The sequence below is a fragment of the Penicillium soppii genome (genome assembly GCF_028829465.1).
Source record: "Penicillium soppii strain IBT 18220 chromosome Unknown utg000003l, whole genome shotgun sequence".
NCBI lineage: Eukaryota > Fungi > Ascomycota > Eurotiomycetes > Eurotiales > Aspergillaceae > Penicillium > Penicillium soppii.
The window spans coordinates 2,554,746-2,568,477 of NW_026643233.1; the positions used below are offsets into that span (position 1 = coordinate 2,554,746).

The 13,732-nt window shown below is 45.8% G+C and overlaps 5 protein-coding genes across 5 annotated transcripts; 3 read left to right on the top strand and 2 right to left on the bottom strand.

Moving 5' to 3' along the window:
- Positions 1 to 2,701: 2,701 nt before the first annotated feature.
- Positions 2,702 to 3,961, top strand: N7529_003083 (uncharacterized protein; the record flags this gene model as incomplete). The annotated part of the gene is made up of 1 exon (XM_057238610.1): positions 2,702 to 3,961. One exon carries the CDS (start codon positions 2,702 to 2,704, stop codon positions 3,959 to 3,961), a length of 1,260 nt encoding a protein of 419 aa, XP_057101221.1.
- An 888-nt stretch (positions 3,962 to 4,849) lies between these two features.
- On the top strand, positions 4,850 to 6,999 carry N7529_003084 (Major facilitator superfamily domain general substrate transporter; the record flags this gene model as incomplete). The annotated part of the gene is made up of 14 exons (XM_057238611.1): positions 4,850 to 5,063; positions 5,119 to 5,212; positions 5,266 to 5,293; positions 5,359 to 5,405; positions 5,458 to 5,535; positions 5,594 to 5,659; positions 5,713 to 5,920; positions 5,969 to 6,023; positions 6,076 to 6,129; positions 6,186 to 6,273; positions 6,337 to 6,476; positions 6,530 to 6,604; positions 6,660 to 6,779; positions 6,836 to 6,999. The coding sequence occupies 14 exons, from the start codon at positions 4,850 to 4,852 to the stop codon at positions 6,997 to 6,999; spliced, it is 1,431 nt and encodes a 476-aa protein (XP_057101222.1).
- Positions 7,000 to 7,152: 153 nt separating this feature from the next.
- Positions 7,153 to 8,780, bottom strand: N7529_003085 (TauD/TfdA dioxygenase family protein; the record flags this gene model as incomplete). Its single annotated transcript, XM_057238612.1, has 8 exons — positions 7,153 to 7,226; positions 7,296 to 7,523; positions 7,574 to 7,732; positions 7,790 to 7,880; positions 7,937 to 7,998; positions 8,046 to 8,106; positions 8,148 to 8,191; positions 8,420 to 8,780. 8 exons carry the CDS (start codon positions 8,778 to 8,780, stop codon positions 7,153 to 7,155), a joined length of 1,080 nt encoding a protein of 359 aa, XP_057101223.1.
- A 476-nt stretch (positions 8,781 to 9,256) lies between these two features.
- N7529_003086 (MDR family MFS transporter) lies at positions 9,257 to 11,009 on the bottom strand (the record flags this gene model as incomplete). Its single annotated transcript, XM_057238613.1, has 2 exons — positions 9,257 to 9,919; positions 9,972 to 11,009. The coding sequence occupies 2 exons, from the start codon at positions 11,007 to 11,009 to the stop codon at positions 9,257 to 9,259; spliced, it is 1,701 nt and encodes a 566-aa protein (XP_057101224.1).
- An 841-nt stretch (positions 11,010 to 11,850) lies between these two features.
- On the top strand, positions 11,851 to 13,730 carry N7529_003087 (fungal specific transcription factor domain-containing protein; the record flags this gene model as incomplete). The annotated part of the gene is made up of 3 exons (XM_057238614.1): positions 11,851 to 12,341; positions 12,404 to 12,841; positions 12,902 to 13,730. The coding sequence occupies 3 exons, from the start codon at positions 11,851 to 11,853 to the stop codon at positions 13,728 to 13,730; spliced, it is 1,758 nt and encodes a 585-aa protein (XP_057101225.1).
- Positions 13,731 to 13,732: the final 2 nt, after the last annotated feature.

The following is a 13,732-nucleotide window of genomic DNA, read 5'->3' on the forward strand; positions in this document are numbered from 1 at the left end:
GGGCAATCGGGAACGATGGTGGAGTTGCGGGATAGCACTGTCTAGGTACGAATTATAGGCCAGTATAATATAATAATCCGGTATTTCACGACACAAACAAGATCTAGATTTGTGATATTATTAGATTAATGTAAAAGTCATGTAGCGTGTCTTGACACCTGGAAGAGAGAGCGATGGTAGGTGGTGATACCGATCTCCGATAGTACTGCGCATTCTACTACGTATTCTGTATTTACTTCACCTTATTGTGTTATCGATTTATCCATGTTGCACTATAAATAGTTTATTCGAGCAGAATATCTGTATAGACATATAAAGACGGTTATCTAAGCCACCTAATGCACGAGGGTTTGCAAGGAGTGGCCTCCATACTAGTTTCTGAAAGGGAAGCAACGACTGTAACAAAACAAGGAATTTGCTTTATTTGTACCAAGATTACAGTTTCAAATACCAGGCCTCAAAAGGTTCATTCAGGGACAGGGTTAGTAGTCAAAGATGAGGGTACGAAAAAATTATACGCGACCGCATGGTTCTCATGGGTAGGGATACATAAGCAGTCTTTGTTCCTTGTTCCTTTCCATTTCCATTTGTCTTTGTCTTTTCTTTTCGCTACTAGACTACAGCCACGATCATTTCCTTATTTTTCATTTTCAAAAAAGAGGTAGGCGAGAAAGACTGTTATGTAAATGCTAATGCAATGCAATACATTAAATCGGATCTAATACGATGATCACCCGGGGCGCCGATAACGATTCGGGAGAGGCGATGAAGTAATGCTCGTTGAAATGATTCACGAACTTATATTCCCAAATTATACATACGCAGGAGAAAAATCAAGGTATGAAAGTTGGAGGTCGGATTGTGTTACTTAAAATGAGAGCCTCTATTCCCCTTCTAGATAAGATCAGCCATAGTATGCCGTACGTTAGAAGAGCAATACGCATAATGAAACACCCCGTACTAAGTTATTTGACTCTCAGATCTTATGCAATACATTCAACTTTACTATACTAAGTCGTGTTCACCACGTAGGGCTTCATGCTGGGTTGACTGCGTGGTCGCACCAACTCACCCATTGTGTCGGTCTGTGCTACGTCTGGGGCGGCTGCTGAAGAGCAAGGATCGACGGACCATGAACCTTATATAGATATGGAAAGATCCAGTACAGGGATAGGTGAGGTTCAATTAGTCAGTTTCATCCTGCGTCCAAATATTTATGGCGGACGTCAGATCAGCTTTACAAGCCTCAGATTTATATGTTTTTCAGGCTGGGGCTAGTTTAAAATGTTTATATGTAAGAAGTGGCAGTGAAACAAATTGAAGTAGGTTAGATGGCCTGCCCTGATAATTTCCATTGTTCTACCATAGAAAGGAGTAGATGTGCCCAGTATGGTTTAATAAGAGCGAGCATGTGCATAGAGTAGGACTGTACAACAGGAATAAGTAAGTCTTAAGATCGACGGCTGCGCCGTCTCCGGTGTAGATGGAAAATAGCTGATGGCGAAATCGCATGTGGTAATTTGGGCAAAAGACAAAAGCTTCCTTAGTTCCTTTCAGCGGGCACCACGGGCGTATACATACTGTATAAATATTCGTTATCTTTTCTATCTGATGTTTCTCCTAGCGGTTAGTGACAATCCAAACAAAGGGTCTTCATTGGTATGGCCCAATTGCATAATTGAATACCTGCAATCCTCGTGGTGTTAGATAAGTGATTGCCTCAGGCTTTTTCCATGGCGAGGAGGGGGCTGTGTGCCCGACGGCGAAAGATAATACTGCGTTGATCGCGCACCTGGAGCTTCATTCGTGCCTGGGGCGATAGCGTAAAAGCTAGTGAGCTTTTACTTTTGCCACGGTGCCATCACAACCTGATAGTGAGTATCCCCACCATGGTAAAGATAGCCAAACTTGAAGATTTCGATGATTCTACTATAACAGCTATCGCCAAGAACAATTTTGGTTGCTAATTGAAAAATCTCAATCACAGTAAGCCTGATCCTGAGAGATGAGGTTTACAAATGCACTCTCCGCCCAAAGTAGGTTCGGCGGAAGGAAGCAAGTGGGAATCCAAGCTAGGCTGAACAGTATACACCAAGGGAACGAAAAGATGCATTCCATTTTTGTGGGAGTTGATCACGCTCTAACAAGTGCCCACTATCTATCATATGGCCTGAACAAAACTAGCTTTTTTGGGTTAAAGAGGCATGCATAATTAAGATGGGGGGTTGATGAGGGACTTTTATTCTGGAAAATAGATCAATTCTGTGCATACGTGGCGTTGATCTGCAAAGCACCATCCTGGAAGTAATAGCGCGAGCTCTATGATTCCTCTCGATGGGGATAAGCCGCAAATTACCATGACATCCCTATCTGCATCAAAGGTTACACACATTTTGTCAGTTTCAAACGTTGTGTTGTGTAAAACTTGATTTGCAAACAAGTATTGGACAAGTAAAAAATCAAATTCGACATCTTAGGATTCTTCTCGATATAGACAAATTACGCACGATCATGCTTCTAGCTGCATTGAAGCCCATACGGATATTGTCAGTTACACAAATGAAGCAAATATTATCTAAGGCTACTTACAGTTGGTCTTGGCGAAGGTCTTATCAATACTGAGGTTGTTTATAAGAGATGCCATTTATTTTTCCAGGAGTAAGCATTGATCGTCCCAAAGGAAGAAGGAACCATCATCATTATGATCGAAAGGACTTACCTGAACCAAGAATTTTATCGAGCTTTCTTCGCCAGGCAGACTGTGTTTCTGACAGGTGCCACCGGAGGGCTGGGAGGCTGCCTTCTTTACAAGCTAGTTACCCAAATACACACTAAGAAAGTATTCCTCCTGCATCGAGCTTCGAAGGAAACAACAATTGCAAAGCTTCGAAATAATCTGTCGACCTACATCGATTCAATTTTAGAGAGCGACCGAGTGACGTTCATTCGAGGTGACCTTCAGGTCCCAGGCCTCGATCTTAGTGAACAAGATCTCGCCATGCTCCAGCAAGAAACAACTCTAGTAATCAATTCTGCTGCGGACACCTCATTTAAGATTGATGCTTGCGAGTCGTTTCAAAACAATTGTTTGCCTGCACTGGAGTTTGCCAAAATTGCATCAAGTTTTCCCAAACTCATCAAGTTTGTTCAAGTTTCCACTGTTTATGCAAACAGCTTTTTGCCGGATGGAAATATCGCAGAACAAATTCATCTGTTTGGTGCAACGGATCTTGATTGTGAGAAAGAGCTAGAGCAAGTTTTTTCCGAGAGAAGCACCCCTAGAACTGGGGATTGGTTATGGCCCTATGCCCAAGCTAAATATGTCATGGAGAGACTTCTCGTGCAAAGATATCCTGAGCTCCCGTTGCTTATTATCCGACCATCCTCAATCGGCCCTGCAATCAAGGATCCATTCCCTCACTTTGGGCCTGACGGATCGAACCCTGTGGAAACATTTGCTATACTATATCTTGCCACCAATGGCGGAACTAAAATATGGCACTCCGCCAAGGATTCAAACAGTGGGACTTGGATTTTGGATGAGATGCCCGTCGATCTGGTTTCAAATACATGTCTTCTTCACATATCACAAGGATCTCAGGGTATTGTACACGCGGCCGCCGAGCTGTACATCTCCAAAACAGCAGATCAATTATTTGCTTCAGCAATACCTCATATTCCGCGAGATATGAGATGGGAAAAGCCTTACTTTCAGTGGGTGACCGATCGACGAGTACCACCTTGTACAATGGCTAGCATATTTGGCTTGAGAGGTCAATCTTGGGTTTTTGAATGTGGTCGATCAAGAGGGTTTAAAGATGTCGATGGCCCGCTAAGCCTGAACATTGATGGACATGACGATCAAGATTATATTCGAGAACGCGTGACTCGTATTATTCCTACTGCTCGTGTCCTCAAAGAGAAATTTGCGTCCAAAAAGCGCGGACAGGTGAATCTCTAGGTCCAAGCAGTGGAAATCGTGGGAATTAGGTAATATTAGAGCATATGACCGCGGATTTGTTGATCTTTTGCGCTATTCTTTTTATTTGAAATTATCGATAAATTCAAATATCCCTAAGTTGCTAATAAACAGTCCGGACATATCACAATGGACGGACAATCGTAGAGAAAGGTGGTAGTTTCAATGTGTAAGAAAGATATGCAGGAGGCGAGCAATTCAATCAACAGTTCACCGATGACAATAGATTCGAGGCCTCAAATATTATCCTGGGAGTTACATCACTCAAAATAATGGATATTTCAAATCAATCATCAACATAGCGACAAGCAAACAGCAACAGAAGAATGCTGGGCCATGAGATTGTTGACTGAGATATCCCGGTGAAGAATTCCTGCTTTCTGCAACGACTTTTTCCATTTGATAACAAAATCTTTCTTGTTTCTGTTACATCTCACTTTAGTCTTGGATTCCTAAATTGCTCAATTTCGCCTCATATGAGCAGAGTCGTACCGGGCCAAGGCTAACAACAAACTCTGCTCGCCTTTCCCAATTCGACCATCGGCAATTCACGGGATATGCCTCTTGTCAATCGAGTCTCCACAACTACCCGCCCACCCCAGCTGTTATTGGCCCGGTATCCCTTAAGGCCTTCTTGGCATGTAAAGCTAGTCTTCAAAAAGGACTAGAGCTTCCAACCTCCAAGCACGCAATCATGTAGCTGAATTAGAAAGGCTTAATGCAACATAAAAACGTGGTATCCAATGTTTATATGAGACCGACAAAACAAAACCTATATAGCTCGCATCCGCCGGTTAGTCTTTAGCATTCCGGAAATCCATTTAGCTTCCACCAGTGGCTTGATTCAAGGTTCCTTCCAAGCCACCTAACATGGCAGAACAAACCTCTATCTCGGCATCTTCCGATACCGCAAAACAGGCCGAAAAGCGCGTATGGTACCGCAGTACTCTATTCAATGCATGCATTATTGGCGGCGTGGGCTTTCTGGCCCCTGGTTTGTGGAATGCCATGAACTCGCTCGGCGCTGGCGGCGCGCAGTCGCCCTTTTTGATCAATGCGGCTAACGCGCTTGTTTTCGGGCTTAGTATGTGGTCCCGCTGCATACTAAATCAACGGATTCATGCTAACTCAACTCGCAGTGGGCTTTTTGTGTCTTTTCGGTGGTCCCATTGCTAACCGTATTGGCTTGAATTGGACTTTGATGCTCGGTGCTGTTGGATACCCTTTATACTCGTATGTTTATCAAAAGCGAGCGAGTGAAGAGGTTACATACTGACTTTGTCTAGGGCTGCTTTATATACGAATAACCGCTTTGTAAGTTGTTTACTTGGGAATCGCCGGACCCATGATTCAGAAATGAGGCTAACTCTCCACTGTAGGGAAATGTTTGGTTTGTTCTTGTTGGCTCGGTATTTTGTGGCTTATCGTGAGTACTTGACAAAAGAGAGAGCGTTGCAAATATTGACTGAGCTTGATAGCGCCGGTCTGTTCTGGGCATCTGAGGGTGCTGTGGCATTGGGTTATCCTGAGCCAACTAAAAGAGGTCGCTACATGAAGTAAGCTTCTCGAATAAAAGAAGAGCTGCATGGAATAAAGATTCTGACTGAAAAAAAGCATCTGGCTTTGGTTCCGTACAGGTGGCCCACTGGTGGGAGGTGCTATTGTTCTTGGCCTGAATCAGTACGTTCTATCCAACTGATTTGAACAAAGACCCTTGACTTACATAGAAACAGCTCCGGTGATGCACACAGTAAGGGAAAGGTGGGGTCGCAAACTTACCTTATCTTCGTTGCGCTCCAATGTCTCTCTGTACCTGTAGCCTACTGGCTCACTCCACCAAGCAAGGTCCAGCGCACCGATGGCAGCAAGGTCAAGATTGTTCTGCAAGATTCGTGGCGCGACGAAATGAAAGAGCTTTGGAAGGTCTGCAAGCGTAAAGAGGTATGACCTGCATCGCTAAGTCGTGGTATGGGTGACTAACAACCAAAGATTCTCTTGCTTCTGCCTGTCTTCTGGGCCGCATACTTCAATCAGTACAGCGGAAGTACGATTTAAGGCTTCTAATATTTACTTTCCAAACGCTAATTTGTTTCCAGACTTCAAGACCTATTACTTCGGTGTCCGGGCTCGTGCTCTTATGGGTTTCGTCAGTATGTTTACAATGATCATCATATTGGCCAAGAAATCCAAGCTAATAAAGCCGAAGGTTACTTTGCCAGTCTTCTCTCGTCCACCATCATCAGTAGGTTTTTGGATTATCGTGGAATTTCAATCAGAAACAGGATTAAGTACAGGTAAGAAAGGCTCACTCAGAGCAAGCTTTCCACAACTGCATGGAATTTTAACAAAAATTATAGTTTCTTCTACGTGATTGTCGTGCACATAGTTGCCTGGGTGTACGCCTGGGTTATTCAAGAAAAGTACACCAAGAACCCACCAACGCTAGACTGGGCCGACAAGGGCTTTGTGGAGGGTTTCTTCGTCATTCTGCTTTGGGGTGAGTTGAACGACGGATCGCCAGTTTGATGCATTTCTGACTCCATATACCAGAATTCTCCCAGCAAAGCCTCCAAAACTTCCTTTACTATCTCCTCTCCACGATGACCGACAATATTTCCGAACTTTGTAGGTAATTGCTGAAGAACTAAAATTATGCGGATAACTAATACTACAACTTTAGCTCGACTGTCTGGAATTCTCCGAGGCCAGGAGAGTTTCTCACAAGCTGTGTCCTTCGGTATCAACACCCGAAACTGGCACGGTGGAAGGGTGCCACTTGCTGTGAACACAATCCTCCTTGGTGAGTAGCATAATAATACCATTGTGCTTTAATTATACACTGACTCTCTGTTATAGGTCTCGCAGTGTGGCCTACTTGGCTTGTTGTCAAGGATCACGTCCCCATCGAACACGATAATGAGGCTGCCCAGTACCCACAAGGACAGGATGAGGAGCATACAAAAGCCAGCATCTCTGTTAAAGAACCATTTGTGGTTGAGGAAACGACCGCCACAAAATGATTGGGCTATTGGAACGCCTCTAAAGCGAAGACCTAATTTACCAGCCGGGATTACATCTCCACGTAGCTTATCCGGGCTTTGAACAAAATTCAATAGATTCATGAATAGACGATTTGATTGTGACTGCAGTATCTCGTGATTCAACATTTCTCTCTAAGTAGCGCTGTTTTCGCCATCTTCGCGTAGCTTCCGTTCCGCTCGACTTTCGCTTGTCGGATCGAGATAAGCTAGACCCAATAAGGGTGTTAGTATAGATTTATGTGCTGTAGTCAAGTCAGATGAATCAGAATGCTCACGTCTTTCGCCAAAAACCGTAGTTCGGATACCTCGCCGGAGCCCTTTGTAAGTGCCAGGGATGACTCGATGAAGCGTACACCTAAGGGCGCATAAGTATGTCGCCGTGAAGAGAACTTGTTTTAAATACCGATTGTCCCACATAGCAACGCTCCCAACGGCCCATTTCCAGCGAACGTAGTGGTCGTCAGCCGAGTGGATGTGATACGCTAAGAAATCGAGAATCTTGTCTGGGGAATCGTCAGTTTGTGGTCCTTTAGCTTTAATAGACCTTGCATACCAGACTCCAGTTTTTTAAGTTCTGCAAAGCCAGTCACGAATCCAGGGTTGACATTAAGGGCTTTGAGCTTCGTGACTGGATGCGTCCGGACAGCCGGGTGATGTGTATCAATTGGAGGGCGGTTTGGACCCGCGCCCCATAAGTCAAGAATGGTATCATCTTAGCAATCAATTAGCTCAAATTGACCTACAATAAATATTTCGAGCAATGACTCACATTGCAGCCTTGAAGTATGCACGGCGTGCAGACCATCAAGGAACTTCTTGTATGCATTGCTCAAAGCGTCGTACAGACCATATTGGGATACCTATGGGTCCGGAGGTCAGTATTGAAGATCGCTTAGCCGGTTTTATTGATGACTACCCAGGCTGTGTCGCCTCCAACTTCGGGGTGCTCTTCCATTCTCAAAAGAGAGTAGGATGGGGCTACAATTGATTAGATGTTGTCCTTGAACGTAAGGTTTCATACTTACGGTTGATCTCAAATGAGGTGTCGGCATGGAAGTCTCCACTTGGCTGCACATTATAAGGTTTCTATTAAGTATGAAATTAAAAGGGATAGTAGAGTATCATACCCAGGGTGTGTAGCTTAGAATTTCCCGATGATCTTCACGGCTACCTTGAATGTTCACAAACTTCGAGCCAGATTAGCATGGCCAGAGTACAGCCGTTGCCGGGAAGGGTTAGGGGGTGATGTACTTTTTGATCCTAATGAACATTAGCAAGGCCGAAGCAACATAATGCACAATAGTCTTCCATTTTACCTTCTGAGCTGGGTGTCGATCCAAGATCCCTACATATGCCAATCAACAACTGGAAGTGACCATTACCGAAAGCATCCTCTTACCATAATGCTGAAATAGCTCAACTTGCTTCTCAGTCGTAAGGTCTTGCTCACGGAAAAAGACAACTCCACGCTCATTAACCAGCAACGCCAGTTCATCTAGCTGATCACCAGTCAACTGGGACAACTGCACGTTCTCAAGAACGGTCCCAACTGACTCAGTCAGGTCAACTCGCTTCGCCACGGAGAATAATGATTTCTTTTCTGGATCTGCATATAGCGCCCGGTCCTTGGGCGGGGTAATAGGCTCCCGGGGTGGCTCGGGAGGGTTGTGGTTCTTAATCTTGTCGTTAAAATGCGGATGCAGTGTGATCGGGAAGCCCGAATCGGGAGAAATATGTTTGCGTGCTTCTAGATGAGCCATAATAGCAGACACCAGTGTTCGGTCTCAAGGTTGAGTAAGATGGGTTTTTAAACGTTGTACGCTCTATGTAAAAGTAAGAGCTTCCGGTGCTCTTATAGTCCGCTCAGCTCATAGCCGACCCCGATTGCGTCAAAACGCCATGTAATAAGCTTCCCGACGGTTGCTGTTATATCCAATCAGTCTTGCTGTTCATACCTCCAGACTATGGTATTTCGTCGAGTTCCATGTCGAAGATGTGGGGTACGCTCACGCCATAAACTGCTCAGGAATTCTCTGATACACCCGTCTATTCCATGAAGTTTGTAGCATATATAAATAGACATAACATTCAGCGTGCTGCTACTATTACTATGGTGAACAAAGAGCTGGAAACATTGACCACTCAGAGAAATGGTCTTTCCATGGGCTGGAGTTGAGAGAAAAGTAATTGAATTTGTCTATAGTATATTACATGTACAAATGGCATGGGTTCCCCTTCAGGGGGCAGGACTATCATTGGAAACATCCTTGTCCTGTTTTCCCTTGACAGATAGCCACTCCATCCCAAAGATGCCAAAGATACCAAAGCACGAGAGAGCAACTCCTACATAAAAGGTCTGATCCAGAGCTTTGTTGTAAGCGAATAGCACAGCATCGAGAAGTCCTTCAGGCACTTGAGCCATAAACTCCGTGGCCCCGGCTGCGATAATGGCGCTGGCGTCCACATCTGGCGCGTATTGAGCAACATTCGTCTTGAGCTGGTTGGTGAACACGTTCTGTGCGACTGACACGAATACTGCGCTGGCGAGATTCTCTGTGAAAATAACAACAGCAGTACCAATGGGGATATCCTCCAGTGCCAGGGCAGTTTGGGGTGCAGAAAACGCGGTTTGAAGACCACAGCCCACGCCAGCTCCGAGGAAGACTTGATAGCCAATCCATTCTGCATGACCGGAGTCCACCCTCAATGTGGTGAGTAGACCCGTTCCGAGTGCCATGAATATCACTGTCAAATAGGCCCATTGGACGTAGTACCCAATCACCGAAGTGAGACCCCCAGTCATGAATGAGAAAATGATCGAGCTTACAACAAGTGGGAGACTCATCACCCCCGACTTGATTGGACTAGCTCCCTTTATAGCTTGGAACCAAATTGGGATCTATATTTTCAGTCAGTATATTTCCAAGAGAAACTCCAGGGACAGTACATACGTAGTACAGCATCGTGAAGAACGCAGCACAGATGCAGGACCCAAATAAGGAAGAACCCCAAATATTTCGGTTGCAGAATAGGCGTTTCGGGACGGTCGCAAGTTCTCCAGAGCGAAGCTGGATGAACCCAAAGACCAGAAGTATGGCAAAGGCTACCACAAACAAAGCAATGATGCGACCATTGCTCCAGGAGTATTTGGTCCCACCCCACTGGAGAGCAAGCAGCAAGCATATAATCCCAGGTAGCAGACACAGAGTACCTGGGACATCCATTTGCTTAAGTTGATTCATGAAGCCGAGGTTACCGGCCTTACTCCCTTTGAATGAAGAGACAAAGAACAGGATGACAAGACCGGCAACAAACCCAAGAGGCAGATTGATATAAAAACACCACCTCCAGGTAAGTTTGGCATTGTCGGTAAAAGCGCCTCCAATCAATGGACCAGCGATGGCAGAAAACCCATACATAGAGCCAAGTGCTCCGATCAGAGCAGGTCGCTGGCGCGGAGGCACCGAGTAAGCAATCAAAAGGAATGAGCCATTAGTAACACCACTGCCACCAATGCCGGCAATGGCTCGTCCGACTATCAGGGCTGTGGAGGTGGGGGCAACACCGCATATCAACGAGCCAAGCTCAAATATAAACAGCGATGCAAGATAGATCCATTTAATCGTGTAGAACGTGAAGAGCTTTCCCCACATCAACTGAAAGGCACAGACTGTGAGCATGTAGGCACTTGCATACCAGCCTACATCCTCGAGAGCGTGAAAATCATCGGTGATCTTGGGAATGGCGCTGGAGATGATTGTGTTGTCTAGACCCACTAGAAACATGCACAAGCTCAAGCTGAGGACGATGAAGATGAGCTTGACTTTGCTAGGGTACTGTTGTTCATCTGCATCATTGGAAGTTTCAATGTCTTCGATTGATGTCTTTTCACCTTTTTCATCATTTTGGTTGTTTGGTTTAATTGTCTGTGGAAGATCTTGCGTAGAGGGATCATTGAGGCTTTCGTCAGTGGATAGGGGGCTCTTCATGACCTAAAGCGCTGAAACAGAAACAGTAAAGATTTAGCGATGAGGCTTTGCTCGGTTGTATGGAGTGCACTGAACATAGTGACAGAAGAAACGGCCAAGCCCATCAAGCTTTATATCAAAATCTTCAAGGTCGAAGAGACCTGTACAAACCTCGAAATGACCCCTTGTTGCGCCAAGACATGAGTCATGTTTACTCAACATGAGCACCTTCAACCTCATAGCGATTCATTATTGTCATGTTCAACCATCAACGATTTGAAATGCCATTCAGTGTCGAATTGGAATCACTTGACAGTTGTCCTAGTATTCCCCTCGCAGTCCATCCACAGGTATAACTCCGCGAATAACTCCCCGATGGCTTCAACCATATCTAAAGAAATTTGTAGATCAAATCGACCGTGACTTCATAGAAAATAATGGAATTTCCCACCAGTACAATGTTGTTTGTACAAAAAGTCCACCGCTGGACTCCAAATCCCCACCTTTGCTCGATCCACTTTGGCCCCGCGGAAATCCCCGGCACATCTTTCATCTTTCGTATTTCATTGTCAACCCTGCGAAAGGACTGGAGATTGGAAGCCGATTAAAAATTGAGCCAAGAATCTTGGTATCAGGTATCTCACTCACGATCGTGTCGCTAATTAATCGGTTGGGTGAATCAACCCAACTTTGACGCATATTATTCGAACCTTCGCCGAGGGAAAGCAACCGCGGGGATTCCGATAAAGACAAAGAGCATGGAAAGTGGCGAGGAGCGACCGTATCGCTCTCACACGAAACCGGCATGCATTCCCTGCCGGCGCAGAAAGTCGCGATGCAAGATTGAGCCCCACACCGAGGCATGTTTGATGTGTCGTGCCCACGGAACAGATTGTACATTCCCGAACGGGCGAGCAAAGGCGACACCCCAAAAGAGGCATTCCGCAGAGACTGCGCCGCTACGTCCACCCCCGCTCTGCGGACACCAGTTGCGGCTCATCTTTTGCATGAATCTCTTATGGCGCCGTCGCCACAATCCTCGACTCATACACAGGCCCAGAATGACCAGGATACACCACTGTCTCTCGAGGCTGATGATGATAACCCGCATATTCTTGGCCCGGCCGTGACCGGGGACAACCATGTTCTGGCGGACTATCTATCAAATATCTCGGGCGGCCAGGGTATACGTGAGATAAGGCCTGTTCAGCCTGGCAGTTCCTCCTCGCCCGTTATATTCACGAAAGTGCAAAAAAGGCCAGTCGGTCTTATGGTCAATTCTAGCCCGGCGCTACAGAAACTTCAGACCATCGAAAAGCTTGTTGAGCCGTGGGGACCCCACCTGATTGAGCTGTGAGGCAAGCCCATAACTATTACCAACTTGTTCGGAACATAAAACTGACAACAATACGCAGATATTTGAGGAAGGCCAATCCCTGTCTCCCACTACTCGATGAAAGCTCATTTCGAGCCCAGTATATAAATGCCAGACATCGCATCTCCCCTGCATTGCTTGCCAATTTATACGCTCATTCACTGACCTTTTGGCAACATGACCCTGTTCTAGCACGAGAGAGGTGTCCAGATGCTCGCTTCGTATGGAACCTCGCCATTGAGGCTTCATACTCCGAGCTACACGCGTCGGCTGGTATATCGACCGTCAAAGCTCTTTTACTGGACGTAGGAGGCCGACCGACTACGTCAATGACTGGCAACGGCGTTAGACTTAGCTCGGCTATTTCTTTGTGCCATTCGCTTGGGTTAAATCGGAACCCGCTTCCATGGGATATACCGCAGGCGGAGAAGCATCTGAGAATGAAGATCTGGTGGTCTATCTTGCTTCATGATCGCTGGTACGTTATGAACCGTGAGGTATCCGAATATTGCGAATCCCAAATTTAAATGCTTTGCAGGTCAAGTCTTGCTTATGGTACACCACCCCATATAAGACGTGCACAGTATGATGTACCGCTACCGATACCAGAATACCTATCCGACTGGGAGCAATACCATGAAGCAAACTCTGTTTTCATTGAGCTCATGAATCTGACCGATGTACTCGATCACTGCCTGGAGCACGTGTACAACATTCGTATTGAGACTCAAGGGCCGACACGAAACCTTGACTTAGATCTGAATAAGTGGGTGGATTCACTCACAGGGGATATTCGGAAGATTATAATCCGCGGGTCAAATCTCGACATTCCTGGTGCTTCCAACCTCCGCTTAGCATACTTGGCCACGAGGCTCTTGTTGAGGCGGATAGAACTCGATAGGGAGAGACAATCACAAGAGCCTAAACCAGAGCAAATGGCAAATCGGATTATGGAAGCCCGCAGGACAGCAGAAGACATAGTAGTGCTGGTACAGGAACTCGGCGAGGCACAACTTGGTGACTTTTGGCTTCCAGTTGTGGCTTTCACTTTCTCTTCAACAGTCACGTTCCTGATTCGATGTGCGTTGGAGACAGAGCAGGTGGCTGGTCTTTGTTACAGTGCATCTCTGAGAATGGCCAGTGACTTTTTAGATTCCCTGCGATCACACCAGAAGCGCTTTGGGTGGGATTTGGCCGATATTTGCTTAGCACAGCATTCGGAGGTGATTCAAAAGTTGTTGAGCTCTGCCCCATTGATTCAGAACTCTGATGGCACAGATGTTGAGTTGCGCCAACCTTTCATGCCAGATATGGCCTTTGTGGACGAAATGTTCCCAAGTATCTGGGACACACTACAAAGTATTTAATC